Source organism: Hippoglossus stenolepis, chromosome 10 (assembly GCF_022539355.2).
Source record: "Hippoglossus stenolepis isolate QCI-W04-F060 chromosome 10, HSTE1.2, whole genome shotgun sequence".
Taxonomy (NCBI): Eukaryota; Metazoa; Chordata; class Actinopteri; order Pleuronectiformes; family Pleuronectidae; genus Hippoglossus; species Hippoglossus stenolepis.
Window position 1 is genome coordinate 6,001,648 of NC_061492.1, and position 17,559 is coordinate 6,019,206.

The 17,559-nt window shown below is 39.7% G+C and overlaps 1 protein-coding gene across 3 annotated transcripts; it reads right to left on the minus strand.

Moving 5' to 3' along the window:
• Positions 1-111: 111 nt before the first annotated feature.
• LOC118116265 (synaptosomal-associated protein 23) lies at positions 112-13,371 on the minus strand. 3 transcript variants are annotated; one of them, XM_035167792.2, is made up of 8 exons: positions 13,204-13,371; positions 8,708-8,822; positions 4,970-5,011; positions 4,390-4,438; positions 3,530-3,647; positions 1,941-2,120; positions 1,663-1,807; positions 112-1,117 (listed from the first exon to the last, which is right to left on the minus strand). In XM_035167792.2, the coding sequence occupies exons 2-8, from the start codon at positions 8,762-8,764 to the stop codon at positions 1,055-1,057; spliced, it is 654 nt and encodes a 217-aa protein (XP_035023683.1). In that variant the 5' UTR covers positions 8,765-8,822; positions 13,204-13,371; the 3' UTR covers positions 112-1,054. The 3 variants fall into 3 exon arrangements, with proteins under 3 accessions (XP_035023683.1, XP_035023682.1, XP_035023680.1); XM_035167791.2 differs by lacking the exon at positions 13,204-13,371 and adding an exon at positions 13,008-13,191; XM_035167789.2 differs by lacking the exon at positions 13,204-13,371 and adding an exon at positions 12,299-12,332.
• Between the last annotated feature and the right edge of the window lie 4,188 nt (positions 13,372-17,559).

A 17,559-nucleotide genomic window follows, 5' to 3' on the forward strand; every position in this document is an offset into this window, starting at 1 on the left:
TACAGGAGGAAATGATGAACATTCCTCGTGATGCTAACTGACCCTCCTTCACATTTGAAGGAACAGCGATTGCTATACATTTAATTAAAAAAAAAAAAACACACATCAACATTAAATTGCTCTCGTTCAGGGGGAAGGTGCTTGGAGTCCCAGCGTCACAGTGTTTCTGCTGCGACTCCAAAGCACAACTTTTTATTTCTTGTTTTTGAAACAACTTGGGGAGGAAATGACAAAAAAATAACATGGGAACAAAGTGTTTTTAAAAAAAAAAGAAAAGAAAAGACAACTTTATTCATAAGTCATTTCTGCTTGATAAAGAATAATTAAATAAGCATCTCAAAACAATACACGATACAATTAACAGGGAACCAATAGGAATTTGATTGATTTGTTTTAGACCAAGAATTTTGTTTTATGATCAAAGTGGATGCAGCTCTATCAGGGTAAAACCAATGGGGGGGGTGATACATAATTTAATGTTGTGCTGTATATCACTTAAAGACAATTAAAGACCTTGGATCTACCTCGTCCATAAATTCCAGAGAGGCATATACACAGAGACAGTTCATAGCTCTTGACTCAAGAGGAAAGCAAACAGGGGGATTAAAATAAGCAGGAACAGTATTTGACCTGCGCTACTTCCCTTCCTGTGAGTGTGTTGTGATATGATACGATACAAGTCGGGTCCATATTTGGTATCAAACAGCCGTGACAGGCACTCAGTCACTGGCTGTTTGCTGCAGCTCCTGATGCCCACACTTCTTCCCCAAGTCCAGCACGGAGACTATGAATACAAATGTTTAAGGATACGAGGTGGTGGCCAATTTATAGACTGTATAAATGTTTATACTCTCTTGACATATTAGTGCAGTAAAGGCAGGAGGCACACTGCTGGCATAAACATTCTCCCAGAGTGGATTTCTATTTTATGTTGTGTGTCTGTGCATATGTGCAAGTATGTGTGTGCATGCGTGTGTGTGTGTGTGTGTGTGTGTGTGGGGGCGACACAGGCTCAAGGTTGATAGATGAAATTGGCAGAAGCGTGGTTCCTTGTCTATTTGATGAGCTTGTTGGCTCGTTGGTTCGCATCATCAATGCGAACCTTGTTCATGTCCGCCTGAAAGAAAACGATGAAACAGGTGAAAAGAGGCACTTAAACAAACACTCTGTTCCTTTTTTCATTAAGCAATTCACGACTAACTTTGAATGCATTTAAACACATTAAAAAGTGGAGCGCCGTGGCGGGGGGGTTTTGACCTCTAGTGATAAGCGAGGCAATACACAGTCCTGTCTGTTTCAGTGATCTACAGGTGGAGGTAATGTGCCAAGAGGTGAGGAAGAAGAGTAATCATGAAGATATACAAGACAGGATTCCAACCCTTAGTTAAAGGTATCATAACTTTTGTTTGTTAAGAAGTAAACAGTGTGAAAGTTTTGCCAGAGCGAGTATAGTGTCGTTTAATTTGTCCATAAAGCTTGAGGTGATGAATAGTGGAGGAAAAAAATGTGTTTCATGAGTGAAAGTGTTTTTTTCTAAAGACGTCTCCTCCTAAATCCTCTCGAAAGGACGCATCAGCAAATTAAGGCGACAGAAGCTGAGTCAACGCTGTCGTCTACGACATAAAAATGAACAATCGCAGGAAGTTAATCTCAGGCTCTTACCTTGTCGGTGATGCGGTCAATCTGCGTGTTTTGCTTGTCTATCTCAGAGCCCATGTCCACAGCCATATTCTTCAGGTTGCCAATAATGCTGCCGACCGCATCGAGATTCTCCTCCATCTCATCCTCGCGGGCATCGTTGGTTATCCTGTGCCACAGAGAGTTAAAATGTTGGTTTACAAAGGGTCTTTCAAATATGTATTAATGTGTGAAATGTGATCAGGGCAATTTTAATTTCTGACAGCACTATAGTAAAAGAAAGAAAAAGAGTCGGACTCCACCTCTTGATGTACGGGCCTGAAGGGGCTGAGGCGTTCAACTGGCCGGCCTGACCGTTACGAACACCCGGCGGCTGCCTTGAGATCACCTTCGAGCCACCGTCGTCACTTTCTCCATCTCCTCCTACTCCTCTGATTCCCCAGGTTCGCTTATATTTCGACTCATGCTCAATAGTTGACACCCTGGCAAAGGAACAAATATCATAGTCAGGAAATCTAAAAGGGGGTTTAGCTTAAAAACTAGAACACTTTCAATTAAGAAAACCAACTGAACTATGAGGAAAAGCATCAAAAAGGAGTCCGTCACTACTATATTCACAGATGCTCATCTATCATAACATTAAAAACCGATTTCCTACCTTATCTTTTGGTACTCATCAATGAATCCTCCTCTCCAATGTGAAAGCATTTTGAAAAGATTTGTTTTTCATGTTTAGAGCCAGATATGATGTTATTGTACAAAGACACTGACACTGCACATCGATACAGTTTGACAGATTTAGACACAGAGATTAGAGTGTGTTCCCCACGGAACATTACACCGAAAGGATCACGTACCCTACTCTTTCAAAAACAGTTGGGAATGCTTATGAATTGGAAAAAGCAAGCTTATGACCACAAAATACACATTTGACAGACAAACCAGCGTTTTGTGTGGCAGCAGTTCAAACTGCGTTAATGCTGCGAAAGCACCCGGCGGTTCAGAGGAGCTTCACACTACGTTCAAGTCAGTGATAATAGAAACCAAGTGAAGTGTTTCTGGTTTTCTGAGGTGTTTGTTCCCATTTCAAAACTTTCCTCATTTTATTCAAATCACATCCTTAATGTTACTCGACAAAGAAACATGGCACTTTCCCAAGAAAAGGGGGCAATAATATAGATTTATGGTAACGGCCACCAGACGGCTCAATACACAAACAAATTTAGCAGCAGCTGCTGTGAACACAAGAGTTTCAGAGTCGCAGTAAGGAACAAAACACGGTAACATAATGACTGAATCCTAAACTGACCCAGAATCCACAAGTGAATTGACTTCAGCCACAGATTGTGTCGTTAATTTAATGTTAACACCGTAACCTTTACATGTGACAGGTGTTAGCAGCGCTGCTAAAAGGTTTCTAAGCTCAATGGGCCTATGCATCTTGCCAAAATGCTCCCTGGGAATCACAGTTAACTTTATATAAACACAAACCTTCCATTTTTTGAATTATCCAAGAACAGATCATTTGTGACACGGCTGTCCACCTGTTGTCGTAGCGATTTAAATATTCCAAATATGAATTACATTACACTGTGAATGGAAAGAAATTAGTCACTAGAACTCCACCCACTTTGTAACACTACCCATAATATTAAAAAAATAAACAAAACTAAATTTAATATGCCAAGAAGCAGAGTGTTTACACAGCTTCCTTGCTTGTTAATAGCTGAATTTGTTGAGTTCATTTGCAACTATTTGTTCAAATCAGCCCCACGACAATGAGAGAGAAATGTGATAAATGTAATCTCCCAACTGGCAATAAAACAGTGTCGTGTATCCAAAAAAAGATAACAGTGAAATGGAGCCCTCAGCGGCTCTGGGTGTAGAGTACCTGTCACAGGGGCAGACACAGATCCCGCAGCACTTGGACAGATCGGTGAGGTTCTTCTCAGCCAGTTTCATATCCTGGTTGATCTGGTCCATGCCGTCCTCCACATGCTTCAGCTGTTCTGGAACACACAGAGACAGGTACAGCACACGATGATGTCAGAGTCCTCTTTGTATCTAGGTACGTTTCCTACACTAGGAATGAATCCTTTTGTTTTGTTGTAATAGACTATTTATTTTATTCCATTTTTAGAATATATTAAATTAATTATTTAATAACCCCTGTGAGGATTCTTAAAATGGGTCAATAACTGGGCCATTGCAGCAGCAACAAATGGGATAGAGACAACACAATGGAACATACAGTAGGTAGAAAAACTAATAATTACAAATGCACATTTTTAAACAGAGAACACGACAGATACATACAAGTTAAAGGCAAAAAAAAGAAAAGATAAATACAATGAACTGCTCCTGATGAAGAGAAAAATACTGTAAACTATCATTAATTGAGGGTAATACATGTTTGGCATATTTTAATAATAATTTATATGATCATTTTGACCATTGATCGCTGTTTTACTATAACTGTGACAATTGTTATATATTCAGGTTTGTATAAGCTTCATTAACACCTCTCTCGTTTTAATACTCAGCATTACACTGTCGCCAAGTGTGTGCAGTCACACAAACGAATGCAAGTCCAAGTTAGAAAATGCAGAACATTTCTTTGAGCACGACATTCTCACACATCTTTGTCCTTGAATTTTATTCACTAGCCTCAAGTGAAATTGAAAAGCACCACAAAACCAATAAGTAAGGTCACATGCATCAAAACCTGCAGTGTGGATGTTGTAAATTTACCTCCTTGCTGGTCCAACATCACCATGGTGTTTACGCCTGTTTGTTTGCTCTGGAAACAACAAAAAATCATTAATTAAGAACCCATGAAAAAAAAAAAAAATTCACATGGTTTCATGAACTATGAAAGATGGTAATAATCAAGTGTAGAAACATTTCAGGATTCATTTGGACAATCAGAGAACTGGAGTGTTTATCTTGTAATACAATGACTTTGAAATGTTATTAATGTCAAAATCTCAAATTACAAAAAACATCTGTGTCACTTCATATCACTTCATATTTCTGTCCAAATAATGTCAAAATATCTAATATGAATAATATTATTTCTAGCATTCAAAGACTAAAAATGACATTTTGCTGATTACAACATAGAGGAGCCGGGGTGGCTGTGGCTGAGGGGTAGAGGGGTTGTCCTCCAACCAGAAGGTTGGTGGTGAAAGCCGAAGTGTCCTTGGGCAAGATACTGAACCCCTAAATGACCCCTCATATATGTTGAATGCACTAATTGTAAGTCGCTTTGGATAAAAGCGTCTGCCAAATGACATGTGATGAACCAACACAGACATATTAAAACTCTCACCTCCTCGGCCATCTGCAGCATCCGCCGCGTGCTTTCCAGTGACTGGGGGAGGAAAAGAAACAGTACGTGTTAGAGAATAATGAGACAAATGGAAAAGCTAAATGTAAACAGTTTTAGCCAAAAGCAGTTTGCGGCGAGAACGAGGGAGGAAGAGACAAAATGATGCAGAGTGGAGTCACGCCTCAGATCGAATGATGCATTTTTTGTGTGTGTCTCATTTAGGCTCAAACTGCCTAAATGTACCTGAACGAGATCTTGCAAATTAAATGAAAATAGACGAATTCAGTATTTGTTTATTGGGGCAGCATTACTGTCCCTTGTATTCCAATGAGACATTGTATATTCAAAATAAATTTGAGTACACCACCCAGGATTTTGCAGCTCCCTGTCATACTTCCTGTTCTCTGCTATTTATAGCTGCACTTTTTCCAGGTGTTGGTAAAGTTTTTATTGTTCTGGTGGAGAAAGTTGGACCAAATCTTCAACCCACACTGGATTTTATATATCCACCTGGATTTGTATGAGAATTTCGTACAGTCTTCTTAATTCAAATAAACCAGTTGATTGGTGAGAATGTGGCCTCAAGGGACTGAGAGGATGGAGAAGAAAAACAGAAGAGAATTACAAAGGAGATGGAAAGGAAGAGAACAAGATAAGAGGGATGAGGAAAATGGAAAGATGCTTGTGATAAGAAAATAAGATAAGAAAACAGGAAGCGACACGGTATTCATTAAGATATAAGAGAAGACTGCAGCAGATCTATAAGAGCAGTTCCACATCGTGATAATAGACTTAATATCATCTGAGATTATATTTATACGATGAATAATTCAAGTTAAATTGATTTTTTCTTTTGCTTATTAGGGCTGAAAATAATAAGTTATTAGTTATTGATTTTCCATCAATTATCTTCGTGGTTAATGATTATATTAGTCTATTAAATTACCTCATTCATATTTATAAAATGTTTTTAGAATACAGTATTTTACAATTGTGAAAAAATGCCAGTTGTAATATTTCCAAGGACCAAAAGGATTTTTGTGTTCTTGACAATAGAAACAATTATCAACAACATTAATTTTCCTCTCACATAAGACAAAGAAAAGCAGGAAATGCTCATGATTGAGAACTAAAGGAATGTTTGTGCTTAAAAATGGCTTCAATTATCAACTGACACATTTTTTTTGACAATCATTAGCTGACACTACATTCAAAAATCAAGCATATTTATGCAAGTATGCAAACATCAGGCATATTAAACTAAGGAGCGTGGATTTTACTTGGGACGCAGCTGCTGTGTTGCTGTGTCTAAACTCTCTCTAATCAGATGACATGGGCATGGGCATGGCCGACAAGACGCAGACAAAAACACACAAAGAACAAAAAGGGTTGAAACTGGAATGCAGTCAGTTCAGGTGAGCAATGACTTTGTTTTGCTATAAATAGACAGCAGCTCTGCACAGAGCAGCCAAAGGAGCGAAGCACGGAAGCAACTCGGGGCATGACTCCACTGTTACCATCGCTAATGAACTGTTACCAAGAGAGAGGGAGAGAGAGGGAGAGGGAGAGGACCGGATCCCTTATTCTTTCTGTGTTATGTTTGCTCTGAATACATTAATCAGCGAGTTGAGAAACAGACAAACATAGAATTGGCGAGAGGAATATGTCGAGCTCAGCCAGGTTCCTGTTGGCTTAGCCTGAACATCATTCGGGTGGATAAACATTACTTTATGTCGCCCAAAATCCTTGGACTTGACTAATTAAGCCTGAAATCGCAGACTTATGGCAAATCTTCCAGGTTGAAGTTATGTGACAAATGTGAGATACAGAGAATGGCATGATATTTTTCATCATGTGTTTGGGATGGCTGTACGTGCAAAACAGCCTTAAATTCACAAGACGTCTTGTTACACCTCCTGAAGACAATCTTTCCCTCATCATACCAAATTCCGATGTTGTCCTGATACATTGCCAGCCATGCTTGGAGTTAGTCAGGTATGAGTGTTTACCCAAAGCCAGAGTGTTAAGTAGCTTTGGCAGAAGGAGCCTCCCATGCTTTGTCCCATGCGTGATCTCCTTTGTCAACCAGACAGCAGCGGGAGGAAGAAAGAGATAGAAACACAGTTCAGAAAAAAAAGAAGAGAGGGAAAACCCCCCCCCACAGAGAATTAGTACAGTGGAAATTACAAGAAGGTGACGTGCACTGGAGTAAGTTAATCTGCCTCCATTCGAATCAGATGGCTGATCATATGATGCCCAGCAGTGCTGATTAAACAATTATCTCCATGATAATAACAACGCTTAGATATAGCTGACAACATTCACACAGAGGGGGAAGGGGCTAAATTAGGCATAAAAGCCTCACACACTCCTTAGTAATGCCTGACTTAATTCTCAGCTGAATGCTTTGGAAATGAGTCACCCTCTGCTCTTTCAATGCAAAACTGCAGAAACCACCGGATTATACGTCTGTGTTTCATTCTACTCAATCTGTATAAACTGAGCCAAAAACCATGACTACAGTTAAAAAAACTATTTCATTGTGATATTGATAAATCTTTAGTGTGACTATTTCAATAATACTGTTGGATTAATTACACTGTTAAGGGAACATATGAAGGATCAACTGTACTGATATGGCTTTATGAGTATTTGTACTTAAGATATCAAAAGGAATAGTTTGACATTTTTGGAAATGCTTGTACCTGCTTTCTTGATGGAAGTTCATTCAGAAGATTAATACCAGTTTTGTGTTTTCATGTCAAATATGAAACTACAGCTGGCAGGTGACAATCTTAATTTAAGATTAATTAGTGATCTTTAGAATAAGCATATTTTATGTGGAATTATTCTTTCAACGATTTGCATTCTTACTTCTGGCTGCATTTGTTTTGTTTCATTTTCATCTGATCTCAACTGTTTTGCATCCGAGACAAATTAAGTTTTCTGTTTGAAGACAATTAGCTTATGTATATGAGCCTTTTTTGCTGTAATATAAAGTAAAACTCCACCTTAATCTTCATTTTTAGTATCAGGTACTCGTTCCCTCCAGGTTTAAAAAGTTTAAAAGAAAACAGCTGCTGTTATATTTGGTGCAGGTGTGAGCGATGGGTTTTCACGGTAGGAATAAAAAAAGGCTAATGCTTTATTTTTGTCCTGTATAATTTCTGGATAATTTCTAAGGAAGGTTTCCTGGGAGCTAACTACATACTGTGGAACCCAGAACTGCAAAAATAGCTTTTCCTTTAAAGCAAAGCTCAATTTAAACCCATGTAAATATTCACTTATTACTAATTTAATATTGGAAACTTTATCCTCCATATAAACTGTGACTGTTTGGTTGCCTTTACAGTTTCCACAGCTTTAGTTAGGACCAAAATACTTGTTTTTAGGAAACTTCCAAGAGAAATAACTCATCTGTAAAATAAAGTATCAAAACATCTGTAGAAACATCTCACACATACACACGCAACATTATCCCCTCTCTGTCACTGTCCATCTGAATTCTCACTATGTTCCAATGACTCATAGTTTCACTTCTGTTTAAGGGGTTTTCAGTGTTAGCATTTGATACTGACTTTCACAGTGTTGGCATTTGATACTAAACATTTCAGGTAGATTATCACTTTAGAGAAGTTTCATACTGCTGCTACTTGCTCATAGAGAACGAGAACAATGAGAGAACGAGAGTGAGAAACAGACTGTGAGTGAGTCTGTGTGGTTCTTGTGACTCGGTACCTCGTCAGTCACTTGGTCGGCCCTCATGGCAATCTGTTCCACAGACATGTCTTCCATCTTGCTGCTGTCCTGTTTGGAGGCTCCTCCTGTGGCACCGAGCTCGAGATTCTGCGGCCTGAAAAGAGGGGTTCAGAAAAGTATGTTAATAATTATTTTTAATGCTGTTTCTTTACATATTGGCGGACATATATTCCAACATCCACACGTCTGCAATGAGATAATAACAGCAGATTAATCAGACTATGGCAGATTTCTAATCTAATACAAAATAATGAGTTCTTATTATAAGTTAGCAATAAATATCAGTAAATTGTTGACATTGATCAACGAGGAGCACCAGCTGCAAGTTTCTTAGCTTTTTTCTGTGTGATATGATGAATTTCATATTTTTCTTCCGCTGCTGATGTTTATCATGTTGATTTGTAACATAAAGTCCTATCTTTAACTGGATTTAGATTTGATGGGGAATAAAAAACAACTACAACAAAGAAAAGGCCTAATTTGAGTTGAGTTACTTCCTCAACTGAACTGTGCTCCACTCAGTTCAAAACAACATATAAAAACTTGGTGTTTTTAGTGGTTTACAAGGAGAATTACCTTGTTAAGACATATATACCCTAAAAGTCTTACTTGCAGAAACTACAACCAAAGCTTTACAGGTTCAAAAGTTCAGGTTCTGAGAAGCTCCAGCTTAAGCATTTTCATAGTTAAAAAGAACCTTGTGTCTCATGTCACAATGAGTCAAGGTTCAGTGCTGTATACTACTTAAAATCTTAAAGATGAAAGAGCAAACTTAAAGATCGAACTTTTAACTACATGTTTGCAGAAATGTTATTTTTTGTCACTTATGGGGAACAGAATAAGATGCAAAACCTAAACAAGACTCGTTTCCTGCTGCTGAGAGAGTTTGGAGTCTGAACACAGACAATCGTCCTGCTGATAAAGGAAACACAAATCTGTATCAGTGATGAAGAAAACCTATCTGTTTGTGTGCCTGCAGCGGGTCCTTGTTGATGTAAAGCTTAGCTGCAGTGTGGCTGGTAGAATCATATGTGCTAACAATGAGGGAACCGAGATAAGGAGGCTGGAATATGGAAATCAGAATGATGAGATTGAATGTTGGCAACTGGCAGATTAAAAGAAAGTTCAATCTTTTATGAAAATAAAATAACGTTACCGGTGAAGGGTAAAAGGCATCTAAGGTAAAAGCAGAACATTAAAAAAAGGTCTTACATTATCTTTCTAAGTGATAATTCCTGAATAAGAGTTTGTGTTGTTTTGACTTTTTGAAAATGGCAGCATGCCAGTTGAGTGAGACACATTACCGTTCTCACTTTAACTGATTTATCTTGTACATAAATGTTCCTGAAAAGATGTGGTTTATTATACATCAATAGAGACATTCTGCAACAAAGGGGACCTTTGACTTTAAAATTAAACTTCAAGTTCAAGACAAATAACCTATGTGGCCTCAAAAAGATCAATATTATGTCATGAGAACGTCAAATCTACATTTAACGGTTAATATGGTGAAATGACTGGCTTCAATATTATTCAATGGGCAATTAAGGATTTGTCATGAAAACTAATCTTATCTAATGAGATTATTTATGTGTGGGATCTCTATGACCACTTCATAAACACGGTAATAGTCTGACAACAGATGACAATACAGCTACTTAACCAGCTGGTGGTGGATGGTGCTTAAGAATTCTTAGCATCAATTACTGACTCACTTCAAAACAAGCATAGCCTAAGATCAAAAGCTACTCAAGGCTGCTCCTCTCATGTGATATTCAGTGTATGAATTCCCCGATCTCATCAAGACATACTGGGTTATGCCTACATTTCACAGCTCAATACACACTGCGTTCAGATCAACATTTAGATGTCACGATCTTGCACAATCATCACAAAAGCGGTTGTGATGAAAGAGGTGTTGGTGAGAAGCTTTATCGTTGAGCCAGCAGAAGGAAGTGCAGGGTGTCAACAGGGTTTTTAAGACCGTAATGAATGAAGCTGGCGGGGCGGCTGTGGCTGAGGTGTAGAGTGGTCGTCCTCCAATCAGACGGTCGGCGGTTCGAGCCTCAGTCTTCCTCATCTGCATGCCGAAGTGTCCTTGGGCAAGATACTGAACCCCTAAAATGGCCTTGTAGGGAATAATCCTCGAAGGTCCATGCTATCTAACAAATGGAGGCGTTTGTAATCAGTTCCACGTTGGTCTCGTTTGTAGTTTTATAAGTGTGTGAATATCTGTATAGTTGAAGAACTACAACACAGAGAGATTACAAACTATGCACAAAAACAAAAGTAATTCTTAAGAGCAAAAAAGTAGCATAACAATAAAATCAACATAACTAAGAATTCAGATCACTGATCTAATCTTGAACGTTGCAAACAAGGAATGAGAAGTGGAGCAGAATTAAATGCCCCTATGTGTTAGATGACGGTAAGAACCGGTATGTATAATTACGGTTAAAAGGCTACAGACACCCATTCAATTACTTCCAAGGAAAACACTGTTATAATGATGAAAAGCATTCTGGATGGTTTCTCAATTCATAAATACACTGCACACTGACAGGCGGAAACACTTTGCGGAGAAGGGACTTGCATAATAGGTGTGGTTTTGTTGTATTTTTCAAGGTAATCCATTTGGAGATGCATACTTTAAGTACTAAATCCATAATTCTGATCATAACTTGAGCTATGGTGCCTTGGGGTACAGCCAAGCAGGCGCGAATCCAATGATTTGTGACCTTCGTGCAGTCCAGCATCACAAGAGGCTCAGAAATGAGTGGTGTGATATTAGCCTCTAAGAGGTTTCGGTGCATAAAATAACGTGAAATCAAGAGCGTCCTAAGCAAAGAATGAAGTCTGTTATCCGGCTTTGACAGGACAGTCAAGGACAGAACCAGGTGTCCATGAGCAAGACTAAGGTTTCTTAAATTCCAGCCAACAGAAGGATACCAACACTCAGGAAACACCCTTTTCCTTTTCGTTCTCTCCTGTCCTCTTCCTCTCCCTCAAAAGGTTCAAATAACATTTTCCTGTTTTCCAAATAACCCCTGAACCTCAAGTTCCCTTTCAACCCTACTGCAATTAAACATCCTGAGAAAAACACAGGGAAAACAGAGAGTCTACTTGGCAGGCAGATTAGACGATTCAATGTTGTAGACGCTGCATTTTTTTTCCTGGACTAGAGGGCATTTGGTTCACACAGGCTCGACTGCTCTTTCGAACCCATTATTGAACTTGACGAGGAAATGATACGAGGTTTATATGCAGAACAACGACTCATCCGCACATTTTGTAATTTGTTTGCCAAGCAAAGAGCAGAAGAAGAACATGTAAACAACAAAAGATAAAACTTCCTGTGCCAGTGAAGCAGATCTCTCTGTAGCTGGGTATCGATTAGAGCAACGAGAAGGTTACAACCGAAGAAGAAAACACATCGGTAAACACTGTATTTTTGACTTTCCTGTGCAGTTTGAGCCCCGAAAACACTCAACCCATATGTTTTCACACCTTCAAGGCTGAGACAACGCACAACATGACGCCACAATCACGAGATCAATTCCGCAGACATACCCGTTCATGTTGTCGTGTCTTCACAGCCCAACACAATGACTCCAACAGGGAAACACACTTCTTGTTCTTCTCCCCAAACCTGTTCCTCCAGATCTGAGAGCCACACACACACACACGCGCACACACACACACACACCTTCTCTTATTCCTATCATGTTGTGTTACACGTTCCCCTTGTTGCCCTTTTTAATACATTCACACACAAAGACCTTTACTTCTCCACAAACACACGTTCCCTGTAGTGTGGATGACAACATGTTCATTTTGGGGGGTTTAAAAGATAAGAAGGTAGCTGACCTGTGTGCACAAAAACAAACACATGACATCATGCTGTGCCCACGAAGAGGAGGGTGAAAACACGTGTTTTACCTATTTTGACTAAAGTAAAAAAAAAGGTACATTTTATTAATCTTTTCAAGTTGTTGTGTTTAAAATGTTGTATCCACACTCCTGACCTGGTTGGTTGTGTCATAGGGTGGCAGAGGGACAAAGAGCTGGGCCACTTTTTAACCCGAGTCACCTGAGACAAACAGGTGACGTTAGCCTGAATGAGAAACACGACTCAAAAACACAGACACACACACACACACACAGCCACCCAATACACGCGAGTTGTAGCGGTCCAGCCCCACTTTTAACACTTTTAAAACTTAATTAACACCTCGAATTGGACACGGAAGTGAACGGAAGTGTGTCAAAGCGGTCTTACATTGTGTGGAAAGTTGTTTCAAGGTGTCGTAAACTGGGGCAGCGTCCGCTCCGGAGTCGTTAACCTAGCTTAAACAAAAAAAGTGCAGCTAGCTCGCTAGTTAGCTAGTTCCGCTTTCTCTCCCTCACCCCACTTTGACAGCTGCCCAACAAACCCGGGGCCGGAGAGGAGCTAACGGAGGGCAGGCGACACTTACACTTATCTCCCTCCTGCTTGTGGAGAAATCACCTCGCTGCTCCTCACTCCTCCTCCTTCTTCTTCTCGGTTGGTGAAAACTTGGCTCCCGGAAACTTCTGGATTCCTTCAGTGGCTCCACCGTCCCCGAGCGGCTGTCTGTGTGCTGCGTTCACGTGCTGTCGGGAAATATCGCGATTTCCAAAAGACCGGAAGAAGAGCTCGGAAGGCTTGAGTCAGAATTAGTAATAAAACAATGTGGAACTATGTTGTTTTCATATTACTTTAGTATGTTGTTCATTTTCATGTTGAAACAGTAGGACACTGTTCACTCGACTTTAGAATCATTAAGATAAGATAATAATACTTTATTAGTCCCATAGTCAAAGATAAGGATCAGTGAGTATAAATAAGTAACATGCAATACTTAGGTGTAAGGAATTTAAAAAATATAGAAACATATGAATGGAATAAAAACTGATATATATGATATATACAGTACAAGAAAAAGATGTGCAGTGTGAGAATTGCACATGAACCATTGTATTGCACAGACAGGATGAATATTGCACAGTTGAGAGAGTTAAAGGTCCAGTGTGTAAGATTTTAGGTGAAAATGATCTATTAGCAGAAATTGAACATAAAATAATCCTGGTGATGTTCTCACTAGTTCGTTTCATCTAGATTAGACGAATTGTTGTTTTCTTTACCCTAGAATGGGCCCTTTGTATTCAAATACTTTATATTTACATCAGGAGTGGGTCGTCTTTACGGAGGCCGCCATGTTCTTTACAGTAGTCAAACTGGACAAACTAAACACCTTTTGAGTTTTTATGACACCTGAAGGCTGCCACAGGTTCTTGTTCATGTTTGGAAGGGGGAGGTGAGGGGGATTCAGCTGCAACATGCAACTTGACCACTAGATGTCACCAAATTCTACACACTGAACCTTTAAACCAGAGTTAGAGTTCAGTCCATAATGGGTGGTTGTTTTACTGGGAGCAGAGCTGGTTGTACAGTCTCACTGCTGCAGGAAGGAACGACCTGCGATACCTCTCCTTCAGACACTTAGGGTGACTCAGTCTGTCACTGAAAGGATCTTCCCAGTGCTGTGATGGTGTCCTGCAGGGGGTGGGACTGGTTGCCCATCATCCTCCTCTGTCCCACCACCTCCACTGGGTGAAAGGGAGGATCCCAGGACCGAGCTGGCCCTCCTTATCCGTCTATCCAGTCGCTTCCTGTCAGCAGTGTAATCCTGCTGTCCAAAGAAGATGGCCGATGCCACCACAGAGTCATAAAAGGTCTTCAGTAGCCCCCCCCCCCACACACACACACACTCCATAAAACCTCGGCACTGGCATGGTGATACAATACTCATCGTTGTGATTTATATGCCAAAGTCGGATGGCCCTCTGTCTCTGTCAGGCGAGAAACACATTGGGTTTGATTTATCTGTAAGGTCATTATTTATCTTTTACCCTCCTGTTTTTACTGAGCTTGCGGAATCCAGTATATCCCATCATTCGCCTGCAACATGGAATAACACACAGAGTAAATGATATGTATTTATTAAAGGGGTAACATTTTGGGAATAAATATATTAATGAAATAAAAACGTTTAAAAATAGCGATGAACAAATTCAAAATGGAGATGTAATTTTTGTAACTATCCTTAATAAAAAGGTTGTCTGTATTGTTTATTTGTTGTTTTGTCTTTTTTCTGTCTATACTGACTAACCTAAGCTACACCTTTTTGTTCTACGTCTATATTTTTGTTTTGCTCTATTTATTTTTCGCCACATGTTGCTTTATTGTATAATACAAAATTTATTTTGGAATATTAACATTAATCAAAATTAAAAACTTTACCCAATCATTGTAATCAAATTGTACTTGATTGACCGTAAGTTAAAGTGCTCATTAAGAATAGTAACTCATTTTTGATTAGTGAGGAAAACTATTATTTCGGGGAAATGTGATCCTCTCAATAAGCTAATTTTGTAGCGCATATAACGTTTTTTAATAACGTAGTTTATTTTGTTTGAGTAGTTGTATATTAACAAAGCTAGCTAGAATAAGTGCTCCTATACATATTTTTTTATCAATTAGTAATAATAATAATAACGGGATGTAATTATCTTAATCCTTAAAGGGTAGACAAATAAATCAATTCTGTGTATAAAGGGTATAGACACTATTGGATCAGCCTACTCTTATATATTTGTTTGGATTTCTTACTTTTCTTGTGGAAATTAAAAATGTGGGCCAAAATAAACAATTAATGACAAGAAAGAACATTGAAAACTTTACCAATTCATTCAAAGTCACTCATTTTTAATTCATTAATGAGGAAAAACAATTATTTCTGGGTATTGTGATTCTCTTAATTAGGCGAATGTAGTGGCACACATCAGATTTATCTTATTCATTTAGTTTGAGTAGTTGTGTTTCAAACTGAAAAGAGGTACGAGCTGTGGACGGGCTCCAGAATGCAGCACTCGATGGTGCGCATGTCCTGTCATATGACTCCAAAACCAGGCGCTGGGGCGTTGCTCATTCTCCCCACATGAGTGCAGCATTTACCCTTCACCCAGACCTCCCCCCTCACCCTCCTCCCACTCTCCTCCTCAGTGTTTTGAGATGAAGGCACACTGCTGGATATTTCCTCTTTCCATAGTGTTTCTGCTCTGTAATCTGAGCCCCTAGCATCGAATCTGCTGCGCAATTCCCCCAAGTTTTATGTTTTAAACCAGAGAAAGCTTGTTCAAGGTGACTGCAAAGGCACGGGGCCGAGTGCCAGGCAAAGCATCAACCGACAATGTCTAAAAGGCAAATTCCTTCGCTAACTGCGGCTAAATATATTTTTCCCCCCCGTGCTGGCTCACCTACAGCTAAATACTAAGGAGCTGAAACTGTTCGCAGTAGCTCCAAATTTGCACAAGGGATGCTTCGGCACTGCCCTTGCTGAACTGCCCAAGGTGCCTGAATGGTGCCCAGCTTTCTCGGCCCATGTATCTTTTATAGAGTCTACATAGCATGCATTATTCAGCAATAACACACGGCCCATCTGGACTCCTGTGAGTTTGTGTGTGTGTGTGTGTGTGTGTGTGTGTGCACCTGTGTCTATACATAGGTGTGTGGTCTATACTTAACTTTCCTGCCATGCCATTTCACCATTTCACGCCACATCCAACAGTGCTTGAAGAGCTAAGAATTAGTATTTCCTCTGTAATTACAAGTGAGGTATGAGTGTGTGTGTGTGTGTGTGTGTGTGTTTGACAGAGGAAGGAAGAGAGAGAGAGAAATAATAGAAAGTGGTGAGAGAAAGAGAGATAGATTAAGTGAATGTGTAATAGTGACTACAGATGGCACGCTCAGGATCAAGCTCTTTCATCATGCCGTTTCTCATTAATAGAGATGGGAGCGCTGCCCTAATTCCATAATTCCTAAATCATGCCAGTTAGTTGAGCGCGAGGAGACAAAAGTACAGGGGAGAGAGGAGAAAAGATTAGCCTGTAGCCTAATAACGTGTCCGCAAGAGTAAGAAATCAACAGAAGAAGAGATGAAGGGACAGAAGAAAGAGGAAGAGAGCGGAGAAAGGTTCGCCATCTGCATTTCCTTTTTTGTTGTTGCCAAAACCAACATCATTTGGGCCAAATTTTATTCTCGCCAATTATTGTCCCACATGTAAGCCAGCCAATGAGAGACGCTAAAATAACACAAGAGATTAATGCGATCTGGAGGAGAATACATGAGGATATAATGGTGTGTTTACAGCATGTGTGTCAGTGACATGGTCCAGATGACGGGTTTTCTTATGATTTCAAGGAGCACATCTGTTCATTTCTGGCTCCGTTCCCTCCATTTTTCCTCTCACAAGGGCCGTGACATGGGAGGGTTCCGAGGCCTTGCTTGATCGGGCTTAATTTTACGTTGGGCTAATTCCGCCGGCACCCGATACTTGTCAGGACAAAGAATTGGCTGACCAAGCTCGTGTCTCGGTATTCAGAGATAATTTTATTCCCTTGTCTCCTTTTCACTGGAATATACTCTTTCTCCATTTAAATTGAGCTATCATGTGAAGCAATTTGACGGAAACTAGAGACATCGATAGCCATTAGCCCGCTTTGCACAGGAGGGCCAAACATGGCAGGCCAGGCCTCATCTATTATTCATGTACCTGTTTCCCCCCAAAACAACATTTCTTATATTCGTTTTGCATCATGCTGCTAAAAGAGACAAGTCGGTGGTTTCAAGTGACGCTTTTTGAACGAGGGCTGATAAATGTTTCACGATACCGGCCCTTACAATACCCATTAGGGGAAAGTGTCTATTGTTGATCTCTTCATGTCCATATATCTCATGGAAATCTATGGA

Excerpts from the sequence above, each read along its gene's own strand:
- LOC118116265 (XM_035167789.2), bottom strand. Across the intron at positions 1,808-1,940 it reads TCAGGCCCGTACATCAAGAG|GATAACCAACGATGCCCGCG; the intron begins GTGGAGTCCGAC and ends TCTGTGGCACAG. Across the intron at positions 1,118-1,662 it reads TTGACCGCATCACCGACAAG|GCGGACATGAACAAGGTTCG; the intron begins GTAAGAGCCTGA and ends GTTTTCTTTCAG.